The 21,380-nt window shown below is 47.3% G+C and overlaps 1 protein-coding gene across 2 annotated transcripts; it reads left to right on the top strand.

Annotated features, from left to right (window-relative positions):
- Window positions 1-1,032: 1,032 nt before the first annotated feature.
- On the top strand, window positions 1,033-13,654 carry LOC119356860 (protein TSS-like). Of its 2 annotated transcripts, none has more exons than XR_005172070.1 (23): window positions 1,033-1,275; window positions 1,888-1,949; window positions 2,238-2,330; window positions 2,606-2,678; window positions 4,755-5,057; window positions 5,153-5,211; window positions 5,355-5,486; window positions 5,637-5,678; window positions 5,790-6,308; window positions 6,398-6,588; window positions 6,748-7,243; window positions 7,438-7,500; window positions 7,670-7,771; window positions 7,853-8,170; window positions 8,251-8,343; window positions 8,436-8,537; window positions 8,680-8,784; window positions 9,008-9,141; window positions 9,505-9,688; window positions 10,506-10,637; window positions 10,722-10,834; window positions 10,911-10,984; window positions 11,684-11,749. XR_005172070.1 is itself a non-coding variant. In XM_037623848.1 (23 exons), the coding sequence occupies exons 1-23, from the start codon at window positions 1,197-1,199 to the stop codon at window positions 13,343-13,345; spliced, it is 5,139 nt and encodes a 1,712-aa protein (XP_037479745.1). In that variant the 5' UTR covers window positions 1,034-1,196; the 3' UTR covers window positions 13,346-13,654. The 2 variants fall into 2 exon arrangements, 1 of the variants encoding a protein (XP_037479745.1); XM_037623848.1 differs by having other exon boundaries at window positions 1,034-1,275; window positions 10,903-10,984; window positions 11,684-13,654.
- Window positions 13,655-21,380: the final 7,726 nt, after the last annotated feature.

Raw genomic sequence — 21,380 nt, 5'->3', positions numbered from 1 at the left:
TCACCCCCTACCGTATACACCGGATGCTTTTTTTCACCGCACTACACTTTCGTCGTGCCACTTTGGTCTCCCGTATGCCGTATCTATGTACCTCCGTCCACGTCCCGATCGGGCCGAGACATCTGTCGGCGTTCTCCAGGCAGAGCGCGGACAAGAGCAGTAGTAAACCGCCTTACTTTCTCCGGGCCAAATGATGATGATTTCACTGGTAGCCTCCCGGAATATTCAGCCGGATTCCGACTGCAAAACGCACCATCAGTGACGGAAGTTGCCTCCAAATTGCCAAAGGACACAAACGGAGCTTGTCGCTGGCGCAATTGATTAACGCCCAAGTTGGCACAAGAGCCACGCCGAACAGAGGGACGAAACCTGGCAAACAAAAGTGGTTGCCTCGGACCGGCCGGGCACCGTGTGACGGACGGGCGGACGCCCAATGGGACACCTCCGGCCACCTTGTAGAGACCGTGCCCGTGTCCTCCATCTGGCCGTGCCAGCCACCGCCCAGACCACCCCCGCACAGCTCCCATAACTTGTCCCGTACCTCACCGGGGTGCACACGGTTCCGATCACGCCCGTGGTGGTGTGCTGGAATCACCCACTCTCCACGCCCCACGCCGGACGCTATTTTTTTGTCCGACAAACACAGTACAGACGCGGACGCCGACGCCGGACGTTACCTCGTCCCGTGCCTTTCACCTTCCCTCCCCGTGCAACTCGCACGCCCCACCCCGTTGCGTGCAACTCATCTCGGCCTGGCCGCACATGAGGCTGGGCCGTTGATGGAGCGGACGATGCGAGGGAGCTCCACGTGTCGCCACGATGCGTCAAGCCATGTCCTTCCTGCGTGCTGCTGCGCGGCGGGGCCCCGGTGCATGTGACCGGGGGCGTGGGCCCGCAGATCAGGCCTCGGGATGGAGCGCGCGCGGGCGGGCGATCGAGAGGCCAGGATCGCGCGGGCTCGATCGGATGACGGGATGAGCCTCGGCCCGGCCTCCCAGGCCGCTCATCCTATATCCTCTCCCCCCTCGCCCGCGTTCCAGTCCAGCTCCCCTGCTTCTTCCTCCTCCCTCCTCTGTCTCTTCTTCTTCGTCCGTCCCTTGCACCTCGGCCTTGGCTCATCTTAAACCCCTCCTCCGTTATCGTCTGTGTGCTCCGTCGGAGTAGAGGAGGGGCGCTCTGAGGGAGGGAGGGCGGCAATGGCCCCCAAGCACGCCGGCCGTGGCAAGGGCCGGGGCGGCGGCGGCAAGGGCGACCGCAAGAAGAAGGAGGAGAAAGGTACGGACTGACCGGCGACGCAACCCATCTCTGCGTGCCCGTGCATCGCTGTGCCGTCCATAATCGTTGCCGCCGTCGAGTTCGTCCTCGGCAGCATTGAATTCATGAATTGCTGTTTCTGACGGTGCCGTATGCCCATATTTGTTCCATCGCTTTACGATTTTGCGCTCGCATAAAAGGCAAAAGAGACGGGCAATTAGTACGCAGAAGCAAACAGTAATCCTGTCTGTTGTTTGCTCGTCTTTCGCTTTTTCAAATCGTTTCCTTCGATTCCTGGTTATGCTTTGCGCTGAATTGAAGGATACGCCGCCCGGCCCCTTTCCCCGCTCATGATTAGTTTTCGCCGCGCCCGATGCTCCTCCCTCTTTTTTTTTACCTCTTCAGCTTCGGATCACGATGCCGGTTCCGTTTCTTGGTGCAACCGCGCGCCGTGGGGGCGACGTCAGTTGGGTCATGCGGTTCGCGGGCGCGCAGTGAATTGCGCTCGCGCGCGGCCGGCCGGCCGTGGAGGCTCCTCCGACCTCTGACCGCCATAATTCCAACCATTCTTGTTGTAGCTGTTGGTGATGGTGGCGATGTCTGAAACTCTCCGTCTCCTCGTGTGTTTTGCAGTGGTGCCGAGCGTGGTGGACGTCGCGGTCACCACCCCCTACGAGTCCCAGGTGACACTCAAGGTATGTATGTACTGCCATGGCTTCTTCTCCCACGCAGAAAGGACAGTGAACAGGACAAACACGGGTTGAATATTTCCCAGCTGATTTTGGCTGACATGTCTCTGATTCCGAGCACACCGATGCTTACAAATTTCCCTGCAGCAATCTCCATGCCCAGATGCTCCCTCCCTCCCAGTATTGTTCTGTAGTTTAGGCTTTCTCCAATAAGAAAAGATAGCATTGTTTACACACGCCTCACAATGCGTATCCAGCAACAGAAGAACACTGAATAATAACTCGTGTGTGCAGGGGATATCGACGGATCGCGTGCTGGACGTGCGGAAGCTGCTGGCGTCGAACGTGGAGACGTGCCACCTCACAAACTACTCGCTCTCCCATGTGGTAATGCTCCCTTGGCTTCACTTGTCTCCTTCCTTCCCCTTCCGCTGCTAGCTCTGGACGGCCAAAATTCACTCGTTTGCAGGCTGTACTAGCTAGCTCTAGGCGCTGCTCCAACATTTTTGGCAGCAAGCTGCACTGCTAAGCAAATTAATCAGCCGCAGCTTCTTCAATTGTACCATTATTCACCAGTACCTACTTTTGGGACGCAATGTTGGCTTGATTTGTATGCTAGCGGAGTAGTATTTGCTAACGGTGGTGCACTTGTGTTTTTGCAGGTGCGTGGGCACCGGCTGGACGACGGCGTGGAGATCGTGGCGCTGAAGCCGTGCGCGCTCACCATCGTGGAAGGTAGGTGGCCGCCGGACCAAAACAATCTACTACCTGCTGCACTCTGTTTTGATCTTCGTCAGAAACAGACGCCAGCAGCGGTGAACTGAATGCACGCTGCTGCTGTTTGTTTCTTGTTCCTTTATGTTCCTTTTGGTCTGGCGCTGTCGAAAGGCGTCACATGGACTCGCGCTCGATCCGGCGGCTTGCACGCACGTACGTAGCTGGCTGGCTGGCGTTACTACAGCAGGAGCACACACGTGAATGCTTCTGCAGAAGAAGAGTGCAACGGTGCAAGCGGACAGACAAACGCACATAGGCGCTGCTGTTGCTTGCTGCCATGGACGTAGCGTCTAGAGGTTCGTATGTACGTACCGCATGTGGTGTGTCTGTCGTAGAGCCACGGTCCGTCGCCGATCAGCCAACGGGCATGTGTCTTTTGCCGCACATGCGTGCGAGCAGGACACAGAAAACACGAGCGGTTTTGCTGGATCGTGTAGGGTTTGACTCGCCGGTACATCAAATCTTACCTCACATTCCGCTGGAAAAAGGTCGACCGGTGCATTGTCGGCGCCGCGCGTGTCGTCTCGTCTCGTCTGCATGCCTATCTCGGCAGCCCGGGGAGCTGATTGCCATCGCGGAGCCGCCCTCTCGAGCTCCCACTGGGGCGGCTACGCACGGGGGTCGGGAGAGCCATTTTTCCACCACACCAACCAAAGCCTTTTCTTCACCGGCGTCCCTTTCCGGCCGCCCCCCATGGCGTCAGGGCGCACGGAGGGAAGCTCCCTGATAGCTTCGGGAGTGCACTCGATGCCGATCGAGTTCACGTACGGTACAGTGGTTGGACGGCGCGCGGTTGTTGTTAAGTGGTCTGACCAGCATAGTACTTAACGCCTGTTTAGTGTGCTCATTGGTTTGGTTGGTTGGTCAAAAACGCCTTGGCCTCCTTTTCCCCATCAGCGAGAGCGACCGGTAGTAGCACGTACACGAGGTGCTGCCGTCAAGTGCCGATTAGTTTGGGGGCGGCGTTTGGACGCACTGGCGAGGGGCATATGTTCCACCTGATGCCAAGTCCACCTTCTCTTAAGCAGCAGCACACTGATCAGGCACAGTATCTGACGCTGGCATCATCATATAGGAGTAGTATATACTATCTGGAGTAGAAAATGCAACTTTGTGCAGCTCCTTGCCCATCAGGGATATCTGGCCGTGCCTTCTCTTTTTCTTGAAAAACAAAGGAGGCATCTGGTTGTTGTCAATGCCCGGCGTTGGTGCGCGCAGGACAAAGCTGGGCGGCTCTTGGAATCAGCGGTCGCTGTGTTGGACTGTTAGCTCCAGTGGCCACTAGTTAATCTTAATCCGGTGGGACCGCACCTGTAATGACTCGGCAAGCTTACTCCGTCAGCGGTTAAAAATTGATGTGTTTTTATTCATTTTTTTGTTGTTTAAAATTTCTTGACTCAGCTGGGCGTGCTCTCTTTTTTTGTTTTGCGACGAACAATGCTGATGTTTCCTTACAGAACACCGCACATTTTACCAGATTTTCTACTTCTATGCAATTTGGTATTTGTTTAACGTAATACTCCCTTGATTCATAATAAGTGTCGCAGTTTTGAACTAAGGTTGAACTAATCTTAGTTCAAAACGTGACACTTATTTTGAATCGGAGGGAGTACTTTTTTTTTTTGAGTTTTTGTTTGAAACTTCAGCTTTTTTTAAGGGTGCGGCTAGGTCTCAGTTGACAGAGATTTAATCAAGTCTCAATCAAATAACATATCATACAAGAGAGAAAATAAAATAAGCAGAAAAGAAAATTCTGCACGGATCTCAATGTAAAATATAATGGATATAGCATCAACTGAGAATTAGCAAGTCTGTTTTTTAAAAGTTTTTTTGGAGCTTCCCTTAGCACTTTTTTTAACACTGCTACAGTAGCAACTTCCATTTTATCCCGAAACCATTTCAAGAATAGGAAAAAAACAACATTGGCCAGTTTTGGGCTCGGATACCAACCTAGCCCAGCCCAAACGTAGCTATTCCTCTACTGGGCCTTTTGTACTGACCGGGCCCAACAACGGCTTTCCTTCTTCTGTGCAGAGGAGTACGCGACGGAGGAGGCCGCGGTGGCGCACGTCCGCCGGCTGCTGGACATCGTCGCCTGCACCACCGCCTTCGCCAAGGCCAAGCAGCACAAGTCGTCGTCCAAGCACGCGCAGCGCCCCGCCACGCCCCCGTCTCCCCCTCCCGCGCCCGCCTCCGCCCCCGGGGCCAATGGCGGCGGCGGCGGCGAGGCGCCCGCGATATCGGAGGCGCACGACATGCAGGCCATTGGCCCGCCGCCCAAGCTCGGCGAGTTCTACGACTTCTTCTCCTTCGCCCACCTCACCCCGCCCCTCCACTGTAAGCCGCATTCTGCTCAGTCGTCGGTTCTCGCATCGAGCCTGCTTGTGCGTGGGGGACAGATTCACTGACGCGTGCTCCGATCCGGTGTGCAGTTATCAGGAGGAAGGAGAGGAATGGCGCTGCCCAGGACGGCGATTACTTCGAAATCGAGGTGTGTGATCTCTCTCTCGCTTCCTCTCTGAAATTACTAGAGCTCGTTGATTGGCCCTGCAATTTGCCCCAACAATTCTGCACTTGGCAACTCCATTGTGGCCATACTACAACTCGCTGAAAGGATTCTGATATGTGCCCCAGGTGAAGGTTTGCAACGGGAAGCTTCTGCACATAGTTGCTTCGGTCAAGGGATTCTACCTGGTGGGGAAGCCGCACACCGTAAGCCGGTCCTTGGTGGACCTGCTACAGCCGCTTAGCAGTGGATTTGCCAATGTTAGTAGGCGCGATTCCACACGATTATTGCCTGCTTCGTTTCTATCCTTATCTATAATTTTTGCCGAGTACACTTGGGTACCCTACATTACAAGCATCGTCCGATTATCTGATTATCTGATATTGGTAGCTATTATTCATGTCATGCAGGCTTACGAGGCACTGATGAAAGCTTTTGTGGATCACAACAAGGTGATTGTCGTAAATACTTTCCTTTTACTTGGTTGTGCACTTATACTGAAGATTGAATGAATGCTTAAATCTGTCGAGATTTTAATGGTGATAAATTTCTTGCATCCTTAGTTTGGGAATCTACCATTCGGCTTTCGTGCAAACACATGGCTTGTTCCTCCGATATATGTGGACTCTGCTACAAAGAGCCCAGCTTTGCCGGCTGAGGATGAGAACTGGGGTGGCAATGGAGGTGGCTGCGGACGAGATGGAAAACATGACCGGAGACGGTGGGCAAGAGAATTTTCTATTTTGGCTAGAATGCCATCCAAGACCGAGGAAGAGAGGGTGATCAGAGACCGGAAGGCTTTCCTTTTACACAACTTGTTTGTAGATACAGCGATTTTCAGAGCTGCGTCGACAATACGGCGGCTGGTTGATACTAGTCCACAAACTGGTCCGGATGGTTCGTTAGTATTTGAGGAACGTGTTGGGGACTTGTATATAACTGTAAAGAAGGATGAAGCTGATGCTAGTTTGAAGTTGGAAGACAAAGTTGACGGAGTTGCCATCTACCAGACGGATGCTATGGATATATCACAAAGAAATCTTCTGAAAGGTTTAACTTCTGATGAGAGTGTCGTTGCTAAGGTGATTGCTTGCTACCTTTATGATTTACACACTTAAACTGTGTGCTCTAATATTGACTGCTAAGTTCTGTCAACACGATTTCCATGCAGGACTCTTCCACGCTAGGTGTGGTGATTGTTAAGCATTGCGGATATACGGCAACAGTGAAGGTTTCGGGACGCACAAAGAACAGCAGCGATGGCAAACAAACCAGTGATATCTCTGATCATCTTGATGAAATACCTAACATCGATGTGGATGATCATCCTGATGGAGGTTCTAATGCCTTGAATCCTCACAGGTTTGATATTTTTTCTTACTTACATGCTTGCTTAGTGATAGGCTGATAGCTTCAAGATTTTATTCACATACTTGCTCATCACTAGAGGAATTTTCCACATTCCACACTCAATGTTGTTTAACAAACCTTGTTCTCTCTCTCTCTGTGTTCTTATTTCAGTCTAAGAATACCACTGCCGAAAATTATCAACCCAGAAATCGCTGCCGGTAACCAGCACCTTGCATCTAAACCACATGTTGATAATTATGCGAGGAAACTAGCATGTACAGTACTTGAAACCAGCTTGAGGAAGCTGGAGAACACCCCGAACAAAAATCCTAGACGTATCAGGTGGGAACTTGGGTCCTCCTGGCTCCAGCACTTGCAGAAAAAAGATGCTTCCGTTTCTGAGGACAGTGAGAAGAATGCAAAAAAATCTGAAAAAGATTCATCTGTCAAAGGTCTCGGCAAGCACTTTGAACAACTACGGAAAATTAATAAGAAAGAAAGCACTATTGAGGATGCTAAGACTGTTAAGGAAGAATCTGATAGCAACTGCCTGCTGACAAATGGTATGGAAAAGTCTGAAAATGTAGTATTTACCGAAATAAGGAACCTGATTACAGAGGATGCTTTCTGCCGCTTGAAGAGTTTGGAAGCTGGCCTTCATCAAAAGGTGATTTAACTATACGATTCCACCCTTGTTTTAGAATTTCCAAGTGCCATCAGTTGACATGTTCTGTCTTAAAAGAATTAAATTTATGCCCGATGCTATTTGATCTGGATTGACAGAGCACAATCGGTTCTATATATGAATATGTTGGTGAAACTCTGATGCATTATTACCTAACTTCATTTTTCTTAATCTAGTCCCTTGAAGAGCTCACAAAGATGGCCCATAAGTTCTATGATGATACTGCACTCCCAAAGCTGGTAAGCGTTCTCTACTCCTAGTCTTATGTATTTGGAAAACCTTAGGTAAAATCCACAGTTCTGAGAGTCTGAGAGTCCATATTTAAGATATTGCTGTCTTGACACTTTCTTACATACTATTTGATTCCCAAACTGAATAATTACTTTTCTCTGGGACTGATTTTTGCAGGTGGCTGATTTTGCTTCCCTTGAACTTTCTCCAGTGGATGGAAGAACGATGACTGATTTCATGCATACAAGGGGACTAAATATGTGCTCATTAGGCCGTGTGGTGGGTGTAAATACTAGTCTTAATTGCTTTTGCTTCTATGCTAGCAGGATAAACTCATGTTCTTTTTCTTCCAAATATCAGGTAGAGCTAGGAGAGAAGCTCCCACACATCCAGTCAATATGCATCCATGAAATGGTCATTCGAGCCTTTAAGCATGTCATTCGAGCTGTTATTGCAGCTGTTGATGACATGCAAAAAATGTCTGCGGTTATAGCCGAGACTTTGAACATTTTACTGGGATCTCCAAGATTAGAAAATGATCTTGATACAGATGCTAATGAGCATAACTTGCGGCTGAAATGGGTAGAGAGCTTCCTTTCTAAAAGATACTGTTGGAAACTGAAAGATGAATTTGCGCACTTGCGGAAGCCCATCATTCTAAGAGGCCTTTGCAGCAAGGTACATACTGTAAAGTGAGATTTGCAAACATTCATAGCTTTTCGTTTCCTGAACAGCATACTAATATATCTGTTGATCAGGTTGGCCTTGAGTTAGTCGCAAGAGATTATGATATGAATAGCCCAAACCCGTTTGACAAATCCGACATTGTCAACATAGTTCCTATATGCAAGGTAGCATATTACTGAAAGTTCAGAACTATTTATGTCTCGTCGATTGGATGTATTTTTGATTAAGTTTGCTTTGGCATTGTCTTCTCTTCCAGCATGTTGTCTACTCATCTATTGATAGTCGAAACTTACTAGAATCATCAAAGATGGCTTTGGATAAAGGAAAGCTTGATGATGCTGTTAACTATGGATCAAAGGTATGCAGTGGTCAACCTTTTTTCACGTCTTCTCTGTACATCATCTATCTGCTGTGCTACAATTCTTCCTGCATATTTTTTAATTTTAGTGAAGTCATTGGCTTGTCATCTTTATGTACTAATATACTCTTCTCTTTTGAAGGCCTTGTCCAAAGTTATAGCTGTTTGTGGTCCATACCATCGGCTGACTGCTAATGCATACAGTCTTCTTGCTGTAGTTCTTTACCATACTGGAGATTTTAATCAGGTACCTAAATGAACTTGGTTTAGGTTGCCTGTAATCTGTCTGTTGGATGCTCTACTTTGTGCAAATCTGTTTTGCTCAAAAACCACTCTGCTATTATTATTGCAGTGAGCTGCATAGTTTGTCATTGATAGAACTCTGCAAGCAAATAGAGACATGTCGGATAGCACTTTGTGAAAATATTGGAAGTTGCACTTCTTTACTACTATTTGTTCTTTTGTTGTAGGCAACTATATATCAACAGAAGGCACTTGATATCAATGAAAGGGAGCTTGGTCTTGACCATCCGGAAACTATGAAGAGCTATGGTGATTTGTCAGTTTTCTACTACCGTCTCCAACACATTGAGATGGCTCTAAAGTAAGTGTTGTTATAGGCATTCGCTTGTGGAAACATGAAAATTACAATTATGACTCTGGCTCTTAGGTAGTCTACTGCAATCCACAATGTTATTGTACTGATATATTTCTCCCCATAAAATGGTTAAGCAGCATATATGTTGCAAGTAGGATGTGGCCATTGCAGCTTTTGTTCTGCTGTACTAGCCAGTGTGTGTGCTGTTTTGTCAAATAGCCTGTGACTGGAGGTGTGTTTACTCATGAAGTGACTATGGGCACCTGTTTGTTGGATAACAATCATCTTTCACATACCATCCACCTGTTTTCATTTCTATTCTCTATTTTTGTTGACTTGTATTCCTAATGGTATATTTTCCTCTTGTAGGTATGTCAATCGTGCACTTTATCTACTTCAGTTTTCTTGTGGGCTTTCACATCCAAATTCAGCTGCCACCTACATAAATGTGGCTATGATGGAAGAAGGTATGGGAAATGTTCATGTTGCTCTAAGGTATTTGCATGAAGCGCTAAAATGCAACAAGAGATTGCTTGGAGCTGATCACATACAGGTATTTTTTTTGTAATTTTTCTTACCATGTTTTCATTAGTCCACCTAAGGCTGACACAAGTAAACGATGATTTTTTTTCCTTCGAATTGGTCGACGTACTCTAGGATACAACACTTGTAGAGATCAGCTCTGTACTTATCTGTTTAATATAAAATACGTTATTTGAGCTTTCTCCCACAGTAATATTTCTCTAGGATTAAATAGCAGTACTGTAGTCGAAATGCTTATCTTATAACAATGGGTATGTAAGACACCACTTACAATCAGTACGGGATCAATTTTTTCATATAGCTAAATTTGTCTAACCCAAACAACGTTTCCAGAAGTGCTCTTGCACCAATATTTCCTTAGAAATGGCATTATTGTACTAAAATGCTTGTCTTACAGCATAATGTGCATAGACACATATGGTATTTAGACATGTCATATTAGGCTACAACAATGCATGCAAAATCCAACTTGTGATGTAGCTTCTCAAGTTTCTGGATATTCCCTATTGCTCTCCATCAAAGGCGTGCCTAACTTTTCATGTTTTTCTCAACAAAACTCTTCAACGTCTTCCAGGTTTTGAAACGACATTTTTTTTTACATAGAGCCAATATCACCATGCTGTTCTTTGGTTCAGAAAAAGATTTGTATTGCTGTAGCTCTGTGCTGTCATGTATCGTTGAAATGCATCTAGCCAAATATACCCATTTATATATTGGAGAAATACACCAATTTGTTTGGTATGCATGCACATTTGAATTCATGTGATGTACACAATATGCACAAGATCTGGTTACTAAATTAGTATCACTTCTTTTTTACCAATCAGACTGCTGCAAGCTACCATGCCATAGCCATAGCCCTCTCCATGATGGATGCGTACTCCCTAAGCGTGCAACATGAACAAACCACCTTACAGATACTTCAGGAGAAACTAGGAGACGATGACCTTCGAACTCAGGTTCTTTTTCTGTGAACATATGAAGCTGAAAACCAAATATTTTAATGTTCTCTTGGATTGTTAAACGTTACTTTCCTGCTGCAGGATGCTGCTGCTTGGCTAGAGTATTTCGATTCAAAAGCATTAGAACAACAAGAGGCTGCTCGCAGAGGAATCCCAAAACCTGATTCTTCTATTGCAAGTAAAGGGCATCTTAGGTATGAATAAATTTTGTATTATCAATTGTAAACTGTCTCAATCTAGATTGAAACATTTATCTTTCCAGTGTATCAGATCTACTTGACTACATAAGCCCGGATCAGGAAAGAAAAGAGAGGGATATGCAAAAGAAGTGCAGGCGTGCAAAGGTGATTATAGTATACGTATAATTTTCAAGATTATCATTGTTAAAATGAGTTAGCAGAGATATGATTATTTTTCAAGATTATATCTGTTGAAGAATTCTGAGATAAGAGATTGGCATGCAGTGGGAAGTTCAGAACAGGGCCGGTACAATAATTTTTGTAGGGGTGTTATGTATGGACCAAACCAATTAACATGTGCTAGTCAGTGATCCCTAGGCAGCTTATGAAGTTAGTATAGGTCTAAAGTTATGACTTACAACTGCCATAATAGACACTACAGAGGTACCAGCTGATCTTGGTAAGTTGGGTACTAACCAGAAATCACCGCAGGAACACAAAATCTAATCGGGATAATACCCATTTTATTTTGGTAAAAAAATCCTGTGGACATGTACTGACATATATTTGGCTAAGCTTCCTGACTGATTAGTGCCATCTACTTGAAAATATTCGAGGTCCACCCATGAACTTACGAACCAAGTGGAAGTCCATTTTGTTCTTAAATAGAAATTCTCTGCATATGTACACACATTTTATTCTTTATTGTAGAATTAAAAGATTCATGAGTTGCGGTCACTTTTCTCTTGTGAATGGTTGCTTAAAGGTTCTGCTGCTACTGCCTAAATCATTATATGAAATTTCCATGTTGCTCATATTGCCTCTTACTTTTCCTTTTTTCACCATTTGTAATATTAAATGCAGAATAATACCAGAGCACACCAAGGTGAACCAGTTGAAGAGAAGGAGAACTTTCAGCATGACTCAGGATCTCTTCTTGAAGCAGACAAAAAGGATTTTCAAGAAGCAAAACTGGAAGCAAATCCTCGTGTAGTAGCAGCAGTAGCAGAAGAAACTTATGCTGTCCATGATGAGCTGAAGCAGGTAGATACTTTGTCACCTGAGGAGTATTCTGATGAAGGTTGGCAAGCAGCTACATTGAAAGGGAGATCTGCAAATGTGCGGAAGAAAAGCATCCGCAGAAGGTCATCTCTCACGAAATTAGTGGTTGATCGTACAGAAGATGGTCGCACTGCTTCTACTCATAGGAGTGGTGTACAACCACAAGCAAAAGAGCACAAAGAGGAAGCTGTAAACTCCCCTAGCCAACTGTCATTTGGCAACTTTATCAGAAGTGATAAGTTGAATGGGGACCCCATCATTACCGAAGAGAAGTCTTCTAAGGGTACGTCTAAATCGGAATGGAAGGTAAAGCCCACAGGAATCAAGAGGCCCACTAGCATAGCTTCAAAGTTGGTATCATACAAAGATGTGGCAGTATCACCGCCTGGCACAGTGTGGAAACCAATTTTGGAACAGAAGGAAACAAAGGAGAAGGATAACGAACAAGATACTGATGTAGCACCTTCATCCGAGGAAGGAGATAGAAAGCTTATAGATGAAGAGAAGGAGAAGTCAAGTGATGAGAGCAGCAAAGAGATTGCCTCAACTCAGCCAGAGGGAAGCAGTCCTCCAGAGCCAGAGAAAGCTTCTGACAGTAATAGTGACGGAAGCTCCTCTCCGGGCAAGAAAACAAGTGGAAGCAAACTTTCAGCCTCAGCACCACCATTCAAACCTGGATCTCTCTTATCAGTGTCCCATCCTTACAGTACAGTGGCAATATATGATGCTAGCGTTGTGCTTCAACCAATCCCAAGTCAAGCAATGGAGATTCTCCCTCATGCTGTTGATAATAGAGTACCCCGTGGTCCTCGGTCCACCTTGTACTATCGTACTGGACATTCTTTCCAAAGGAAACAGGGTTATACACAGAGCCAGAGCACTATTCTGAGGGGCAGCACCTCCCCTCCAACCATGAATCCCCATGCTGCTGAGTTTGTGCCTGGAAAAACTGTGCAACAAACTGATTTGGCTGCAGGGGAACAAGCTAATTCTGTGACTGATCCAGCGGATCAGCGGTTGGCATCGCATGCCTCAGATGAAGTGAAAGTCGATGTTCGTGAGGCAGACAAGGCAGGTCAAGTGGAGAAGACAACTCCAGGTAAAGGGAAGGAACGAGCGAAAGAGGCGACGAGAGATTCATACAAAGCAGAACTTGCAAGGCAGATTCTGCTCAGCTTCATTGTCAAGTCGGTCCATGACAGCTTAGGCTCGACTCGGCCTCAACCGGACAGAAAACCAAGCGGGTCAGATGAAGCTAGTAGTGAACAGAGCAGCAACGTAACCAAGACCGCCGTAAGTCCGAAAGAGTTCGACAAACAACCGAAGGCCGCCGAGGTGCCCAAGAGCGAGAAGGATACAGAGGGGTTTACAGTAGTCTCAAAGCGTAGGAAAAGCAAGCAGCACTTCGTGAATCCCATAAACGGTCTCTACTCTCAGCAGTCAATCTGCACTTCGGTCAGCTGATGAGGTTGCTGCGCTCCCTGAGACCTGCAAGCAGTGCAATGTGTTGGAAGATGGTATTGCTTACTTTGCTCTTAGGCGCTTGGTAGCAGAGTTTTGCCCTATATTCAGATGAACGAGCATGTTGTCAAACTGTACAAAGTTTTCCGCCGCCCCCCTTTTCAATATTTTTTTGTAATTTGAGGTAGCAGAATAAAATGGTTTACCCTCCTTCCTATGGATGTACTATGTTATTATGACAGAAATCATAGGATATAGTAGCAAACATTCATTTCTTCCAATACTCCAATGGTGCTCCTGAATTTGCTTTGATGATTTGCACCTGTCAAGTTGCCGCTGCAGAACGTAGTTTTGCCCTATCCAGATGAGCGAGCATCTAGTCAAGCTATAAAAAGATTTTCTAAATTCCATTTTCTAATAAATTTTGTAATTTGGGGTAGCAGTAGTGCTGAATAATATGTTTTCCTCCTCTTCCTGTATACTATGTTATTATGACAGAACCATAGGATATAAGGAAATATCCATTTCATCCAAAACTCCAGTGGTTCTTGCAGAGCAGAGTGCAAGGCCGGAGACATCAGAGGTTTAGCTATAGTGTGATTGCCAAGTTATGTACTCCCTCCACGCTCGTACACAAGGGCACCCAAGCGCTAGGATTTCTTGTGCCTCCCGCGTCACCGCCGGTCTACCTCGTCTGCTATAGTCTTAGAGCGATGAGGTGTGATGGATCCCGGCCCTTGCCGGCCGGAGGCCTTCGTTTTAGGTGTTTTTTTGAGTTTTATTAGGGTTTGAGGTGAAGGAGGACGCAGACTGCTGGGGCGACTGCTACATGTTAGGCGGACCGAGGTGCTTGCATAGTAGTAGTAAGACGCCTAGTGTTGCGATTGCCCGGGCGACACCGGCCTGACAGTGCGTTTTGGCTTAGGAGCTCCGCCCTGACCGGTTGTCAGAGTTCGACGTCCAGACTCCCTCAAACCTCTCCTAGTTTGGGTTCGGTTTGTGGGATTTTGGACGCTCAATCCGGACAAATCGGATGACCCGTATTGGATGGCTAAAAATGTGTGGACCGTCTGATCTGGACATTTGTGGTCGATTTCGTGATCCACGTTGGAGTTTCGTATAACCTAAGTAGCATTTTTTTCACCGGTTTCGGGAAGCTTTAAACTTTCACTCATTTTTTTCACTTTTCATTTCTGTTCTTTTAGACTGAGTTTGTTTGGGTTTTCATTTCTATTTTTATCTCCTCATTTCTCTTTGGCAAAGGCTTGGCTTCAGCCGACGGATCGCACGCAAGCATCCGTCTTCTCGTCCGTGCGACACGTGTCATGTGTGGATCCCACTCAGCACTAGAGATAGCGATCGGTTCCTTCTTTTCCTCTTCGATCTCTCCCTCCTATCCGACGAAAGGATAAGCCAACAGCCGTTTCCTTCCTTCCCTCTTATATCTCTCTCTCATGAATGGATGAGGAGCAGCCATCCATGGGAATCAGTGTCGTTTACCTGGGAATCGATGCCTTGCAGCCGGGATGGGCGTGGGCGCCACCGCTGCCGCCCGCCTCCACCATGAACGTCGGCCGTCGCGGTGCGCCCGAGCTCAGAATGGCCGCCGCCGCCCTCATCCATGTCGTCCTCGACCATCATGATGTTGCTGTTGTGGCACCATCTTTCATTGCAAAAAACGAAAAAAAACCGCAACATCATCCATGTTGCAAGAGTCCTGCCGCAACATCATCTATGTTGTAAAAATGAATTAAAAAAATCTACAACACAATCTTTGTTGCAAATGTTTCAACAACAAGACCTCTGTAACAAATGTTCTGCAACAAGGCATCTATTGTAAAGGATTCTACAACAGCAAGTTTGTTGCAATGACGGTGCCGAGTCATTGGATGACACCAGATGCGTAGCACCCCCCTTTTCTTGTTATTTTATGACTAGTTTTGCAAATTGTAAACTTTTTTTAAATTTCTGAACATTTTTAAAATTCGTGATTGTTTTCCAATTATTGATTTTTTATAAAATTCATGAACTTTTTTCGAATTCATGATGATTTATCAAATGGATGACCTTTTCAATTTCATAAACGTATTTTACAAAATCATGATTTTTTCAAATTTGTAAATAATTTCAGATTCATGTACATTTTTTGAAGAAAAAAAATCATATCCATGTACTTTTTATAAAATCAAAAACAAAATTAAAATTGAGGAAGATATTCACAAAAATATTCAAAAATAAATACAGTGACCGGTTTTTCCTCTAAGACACTAGGGTGGGAGTAAACAAATCGAGTGAAAAAACCCGGACGAACTACCTAGCGTAATGTACTGGGCTAGCGTGCGCTAACAACTGTTGGGCCCAGGCCACAAAGATCGCGTGCATGCGCGAGGAAGCTTCCTAGCGCCGCGAGAGCTATATCTCTCATATAAGGCCAACTCCACCGCGCGACCTTATCCTGTCCGGTCCCGTCCGTTTGGAATAAAAGGGATAAAAAAAGCGGCCCAGCGCGCGGGAGCAAACGAAATTTTGTCCGCTTTGTGTCCGCTTTCGATCCATTCCCGGCCCAAACTTGCGCCGGTTTTGGGATGAAACGGACACCACGCGGACGGGCGGGACGCGTGCGCTTGTCCTCCCCTGACCCGCCTGTCGGGGACACTAGCAGTCCCTCCGCTCCCAACGCTTCACCCTCTCTCCCCGCCCCGCCCCGCCGCCGGCGCCGCCGCTATTCTCCGGCCGCCTCCTCACCGCGCAGCCCCCTCGCCGTCCATACCAAACCACGTCTCGACATGGCCGCCACCACGCCCGCGCTTCCGCCATAGTTTTGGTCGTCGATCGGAGGAGGTTTGGCCGTGGCCGTCCTTGCCGGTGGCAGAGTCGGACACGACTGCCGGCGACGTACCACGGCGGCCGAGGCAGATTCCGACGAGAGCTCCAGAGCGGCCTGTAGCCGGCCGACAACCACCCTGCTGCGTCGAGGTGATCATCGCGGCCTCTTCGCCACCACGACCGCAAGGTGTTCGACCTTTTGCCAACAAAGGTATGGACAGTGGAGACGAGTTTTTCTTCCATCACTTTCTTTGTTCATCGAACGATTCGTCGTCGGATGATGACGATCTTGTGGTGGCTGCACTGGTCGTTCACGACCATATTCAACGGCAGCTTCCTCGGTACAGGGGGTCAGTCCCTGGCCGTGCTCCCAACCTGAACCGCAACAGGGAGAGAGGCCACGCCCTGCTCTATGCAGATTACTTTGCCAACACCCCGCTCTTCAGGCCGGATAAATTTCGTCGCCGTTTTCGTATGGCAAGGCATGTGTTCAATCGTATCCGAGAGGGAGTGGTTGCTCATGACCCATACTTCGAGTGCAAGACGGATGCCCTTGGCAAGCTTGGATTCTCCTCCTATCAGAAATGCACCGCGACCATCCGCATGCTTGCATATGGAATTCCAGGCGATCTGGTGGATGAGTATGTGCGTATGAGCGAGACAACATGTCTGATGTCAATGTACAAGTTTTGTCAGGCTGTGATCGAGGTCTTTGGGCCAGAGTACTTGAGGCAGCCAACTGCCGCTGATACAGAGAGATTGTTGGCGACCAACGCAACTAGAGGATTTCCAGGTATGCTTGGCAGCATATATTGTATGCACTGGGAGTGGAAGAACTGTCCATTTGCTTGGCAGGGCCAGTACAAGGGGCATGTTAACGGGTGCACTGTCATATTAGAAGCGGTGGCATCACAAGATCTTTGGATATGGCATTCTTTCTTCGGCATGGCAGGTTCTCACAATGATATCAACGTGCTGCAGCGTTCTTCAGTCTTCGCAAGGCTTGCAGAAGACCACTCCCCACCTGTCAACTTTGAGATCAACGGCCACCATTACAACAAGGGATACTATCTAGCAGATGGTATATATCCTCAGTGGTCAACTTTTGTGAAGACAATCTCGAAACCCGAAGGTGAGAAGAGAAAGAGATTTGCCCAAATGCAAGAGAGTGTTAGAAAGGATGTGGAACGTGCTTTTGGTGTGCTTCAATCCCGGTGGGGTATCGTTCGAAACCCTGCACTGTTATGGGATGAAGGGAAGCTTTGGGAGGTGATGACTGCTTGTGTGATCATGCACAACATGATCGTCGAGGACGAGCGGGATGAGAGTATCTTTGACCAAGGATTTGATTACCAAGGTGAAAATATTGAGCCCCTGCATCAAGACCCGGCCACATTTGAATAGTTTGCCCAATTCCACCGTGAGATGCGTGATTGGCACACTCATGTGAATCTTCAAAATGACTTGGTTGAGCACGTGTGGGATCACATTGGCAACCAATAGATGTATTTCTTCATTTTATGTTCAGTCAAGACAATTTCGATTTAGTTGTAAAACTATTTTATTAAAGACAATTTCAATTGGGTTGTAAAACTATTTTAATTTTCAGACAAATATTTGGGTTCGAAAGTAGTTTTAATGCAAATTTGGGTATTTCTTGGCCCTGACGGACAGGATGGGGCAAAAGGACGCGGCCGCGCGCTGGGCGCACGGCCACCGCATCCCAGGACAGGCCCGAATACGACCCCAAATTCCTACCCAAAGGGACAAAAACAGGACAAAACGGACGTCCGTTTAGGATCGCGCGGTGGAGTTGGCCTAAAGATGGAAGCAGCTCTTGCCTGAAGCGCACGTGAGCTGGCCGACCTATTAGTGTAGGGTTCTCTCACTATAGGTTCGGTTTTCTCTGGGGTTTTTTTTTGTTTTTACTTTGGTGTTTTTTCCTTTTTCCCGCGATTCACTTGTTTTTCCCTTCTTTATATTTTCCCTTTGTTTTTCTTTGTTTTTACTTGGTTTTCAATTTTTTTTCTTTATTTTTTTTGGGTTTTTGTTGATTTTATTCGGGTCTCTTCATTAATCTTTCTTTTTCACCGGCTTTGTTTGGTTTTTTCTTTAATTTTAAGTGTGTTTCTTTATGGGTTTCATCGTTTTCTTCGGTTTTAGTACCTTTTTATTGACCTTTTTTTTTGCTTTTCATATGTTGTTTGTATATTTTTTTCTTGATTGTCTATGTACATTTTTCATGTACGTGTGACACATTATTTTATACATGTTAAACAATTTTTTAATGCACAATGATTTTTTAAATAATGTTTTGATTTCTACAATTTTCGTATACATCAAGAATGTTTTTATACATGTTTAACATTTTCTTATATTTCATTCGATCCATATTAATTGTCGCTTAAATGGATGTATCTAACATTGGTATATGTCTAGATACATTCATTTGATTGACAACAAATATGGATCACTTTTGTCACTTTTAGCTTTTGACAATATATCACTTTTGCCATTCGTGGCAAAAGCAAAATTTCCAGAGTGGCAATTGTGATACATTGTCAAAAGCTAAAAGTGACAAAAGTGAAATGAAAATTATCCTTTTTGTCATGGAATGACATTTGTGATGTATTGTGAAAAGCCAAAAGTGACAAAAATAAGATGTCAAATTCTAGAATGGCAAACAAAATGGGCAGAAACTAGAGTGGCTCCCTTTTTTCAAACCTGGCTCCGCCACTGATTATGGTTCTGACGACTTCCTCTGCTCAAAACAGTGAAACCAGCGCAACGCAATGCGGGTTCGCTCTTCGGATGCCTCCCCGACGACACCTCTCCCCTGGGTTCCGCAGCTAATAAGCCGTTGCAGACTTGCAGCTGCAGAGCAGCGGAGCAGACCGCCAGAGCAGAGCAGAGCATGCAGAGAGATCAGTGGGCATCACTCGGCCTGCACTTACAGTTAAGCCGTCGCACGCATTGCCGTGCAGCTGCAGCAGGCCGCAGCCCATCCTGCCCCTCCACATCGCAAGAGGTCAACCCATGCATGCATGCGTCCGCCCCTCCCTCCCCTGGCCAATGCCCAGCGCGCGCCCGGGCCCGTGCCGCGCCATGCCATGGCATCGCCTCCCCCGTGCATGCAGCAGCTAGCACTGCACACGCATGCGCGACGGACCGGCCGCATTCATGGCCCTCCCGTGCCGCCCGTTCTCAACTCCCCGGCCGGACCAGCTGCGCGCGTCGCTGACCCTGCGCTGTGCCTGCCTCTCGCTACGCATGCATGCATGCGTATGCACGCCGTGCACTGCACACGCCGGATGCTACGCCCGCGTCTACTGCACCCGTTCTCCATTTCTCCTTGCTCTTTTTATTTATGACAAGTCCATTGATTCGCAGCCAGGCTGATCGGCTCAGCTAGCTCAGGCGAGATCAGAGTGGCCAGCAGCAATGGCTGGCGTGGCAGCGTGAACTCTTATTAATTAACGGTGCTGCTGCTCCTGCAGCAGGCTGGGAGAGACTAGTCACGGGAATCCGGTTGGGAGGGAGGGGAGATGCTACGAGCCGGAAAGCGACGGGGCACTGTTCTGATTGATCCGGGGGGAGAGATGAGGCTGCGAGCGACGAGAAACGCGCTGGCGACTGCAAGTGGTTTGCGGTATCCTGTGCTGGAGTATATGCTCAGCGCCAGTGTGCGCACGCACGCACGCACGCGAGGGCTGTGGGCTCCTGTGCGGCTGTGCCGGCGACCCGGCGTGCATGCTCACCATGAAAGATGAAACCCGGCGTGCATGCTCACCGAGAAACAGTGTGCACCAAAGTGTGGAAAACGCAGACTTTGTTTACACCAAAAACTGTTCGAGTACATTGCGGGGACAACAGAAATGATTCTTGCCAAGACATATGAGTGCATGGGTGTCTATGCACATTCTGCGTGACCCTCGCTAGCCTTACTTTCTCAATTATCTCATATGCCTTCGCCTTGTCAAGCTTCCTTTTTTGCCGTCTCTCTATTTTCTCTATGTCCATCCTCGCCCTCTTAATTTCCAAACTCTCGCGCATCCTCTTCCGGTTGACGTCCATCCTCTCGCTTTGCACATTCAAGAAGAGCGTGTACCTCTGCTCCTTCTACTCCATTTTCTTCAACCCCCTCCCCCCCTTCTTGTTGAAAAAGATGTTCCGTATATGTGGTGGACGTTTTTCTTGTCGCGCCCACATGCACAACCCTATCCTTCTCCCGGTTCTTCCCCCTCAAGTGTCTATTCCTCTTTGGTTCGGTCCCATCTTCGTTCACCCCTCCACCTTCACCGTCATTTATCACATGCATCGCGAGTGGGTCTTAAAAATGCATCACAATGACATTGTCTATGGTCTTCGCCTTATTCCCAAATGGTAGGGACCTGAGAAGGGAAGGACAATGGCAATGCATCATATCCATTCTTAATGACAATGACAGTGCATCATATCCATTCTTAATGACGTGAGAAGGGAAGGACGGAGAGGTGGGAATCGGTCGATTTAGTCGATTTGAGGGATTTGTGGTGTACCCGCCTTGTGAGATCCGACATGGTGAACTCGTCCCGATTACCCCAAATTCACCCCACATGTAGGCTGGGTTTGAGGGGTGTTCGACAACCCGAACATACGGGTTGAATACAAGAGAGCCAGTTGAATGGCGTTTATTCGTCCGGTCAGTGTCCAAGCTATCCACACAAACATACGAAGGATTGGCGTCCGGTTAAAGATGCTCTAGCAATCGTCAAACATCTATTCCAAATGAACGCTACGTTTGACGCACAAACCCTATCCGACCCACCACGCATCCGATTCATAACTACATGCGTACGTAGACCATCCTCCGGCATGGTGCCCGTGACCGCTACTAAATCTTCTAGGCACCCACGAAATATATTCCACGGGCCCCCACATGCTAGTCGTCCAAGATACGGACGTACGTTTGCTGCCCTCCCTCCACAGGCGGCCAGGCCAGGAGAGGAGATCGAATAACCAATTGACGTCGGCATCCGATTCCTACCCAACTTTCCTGACCAACAGCACGATCGCAAGATGTCAATCAGCTCCCTCCGTTCATGCATGGGCAGATAGATAATGTTCGAAACTTACGCGCAGCTCGCGCTGAAAGATCGCATGCGCCTTTCGGGCAACTGGCCGATGATGCCTTTCTCGTACGGTTACACAAAGTTTGTTGACTCCTCTTGCA

Source organism: Triticum dicoccoides, chromosome 2A (genome assembly GCF_002162155.2).
Source record: "Triticum dicoccoides isolate Atlit2015 ecotype Zavitan chromosome 2A, WEW_v2.0, whole genome shotgun sequence".
NCBI lineage: Eukaryota > Viridiplantae > Streptophyta > Magnoliopsida > Poales > Poaceae > Triticum > Triticum dicoccoides.
The sequence above is the reverse complement of the archived record's forward strand: the minus strand, read 5'-3'. Positions and strand labels throughout refer to the sequence as shown.

Coding starts and splice junctions, on each gene's coding strand:
- LOC119356860 (XM_037623848.1), top strand. CDS start 1,197: ATGGCCCCCAAGCACGCCGGCCGTGGCAAGGGCCGGGGCGGCGGCGGC. Junction 1,950..2,237: donor AGTCCCAGGTGACACTCAAG/GTATGTATGTAC, acceptor TCGTGTGTGCAG/GGGATATCGACGGATCGCGT. Junction 8,538..8,679: donor CTGTTAACTATGGATCAAAG/GTATGCAGTGGT, acceptor TCTCTTTTGAAG/GCCTTGTCCAAAGTTATAGC.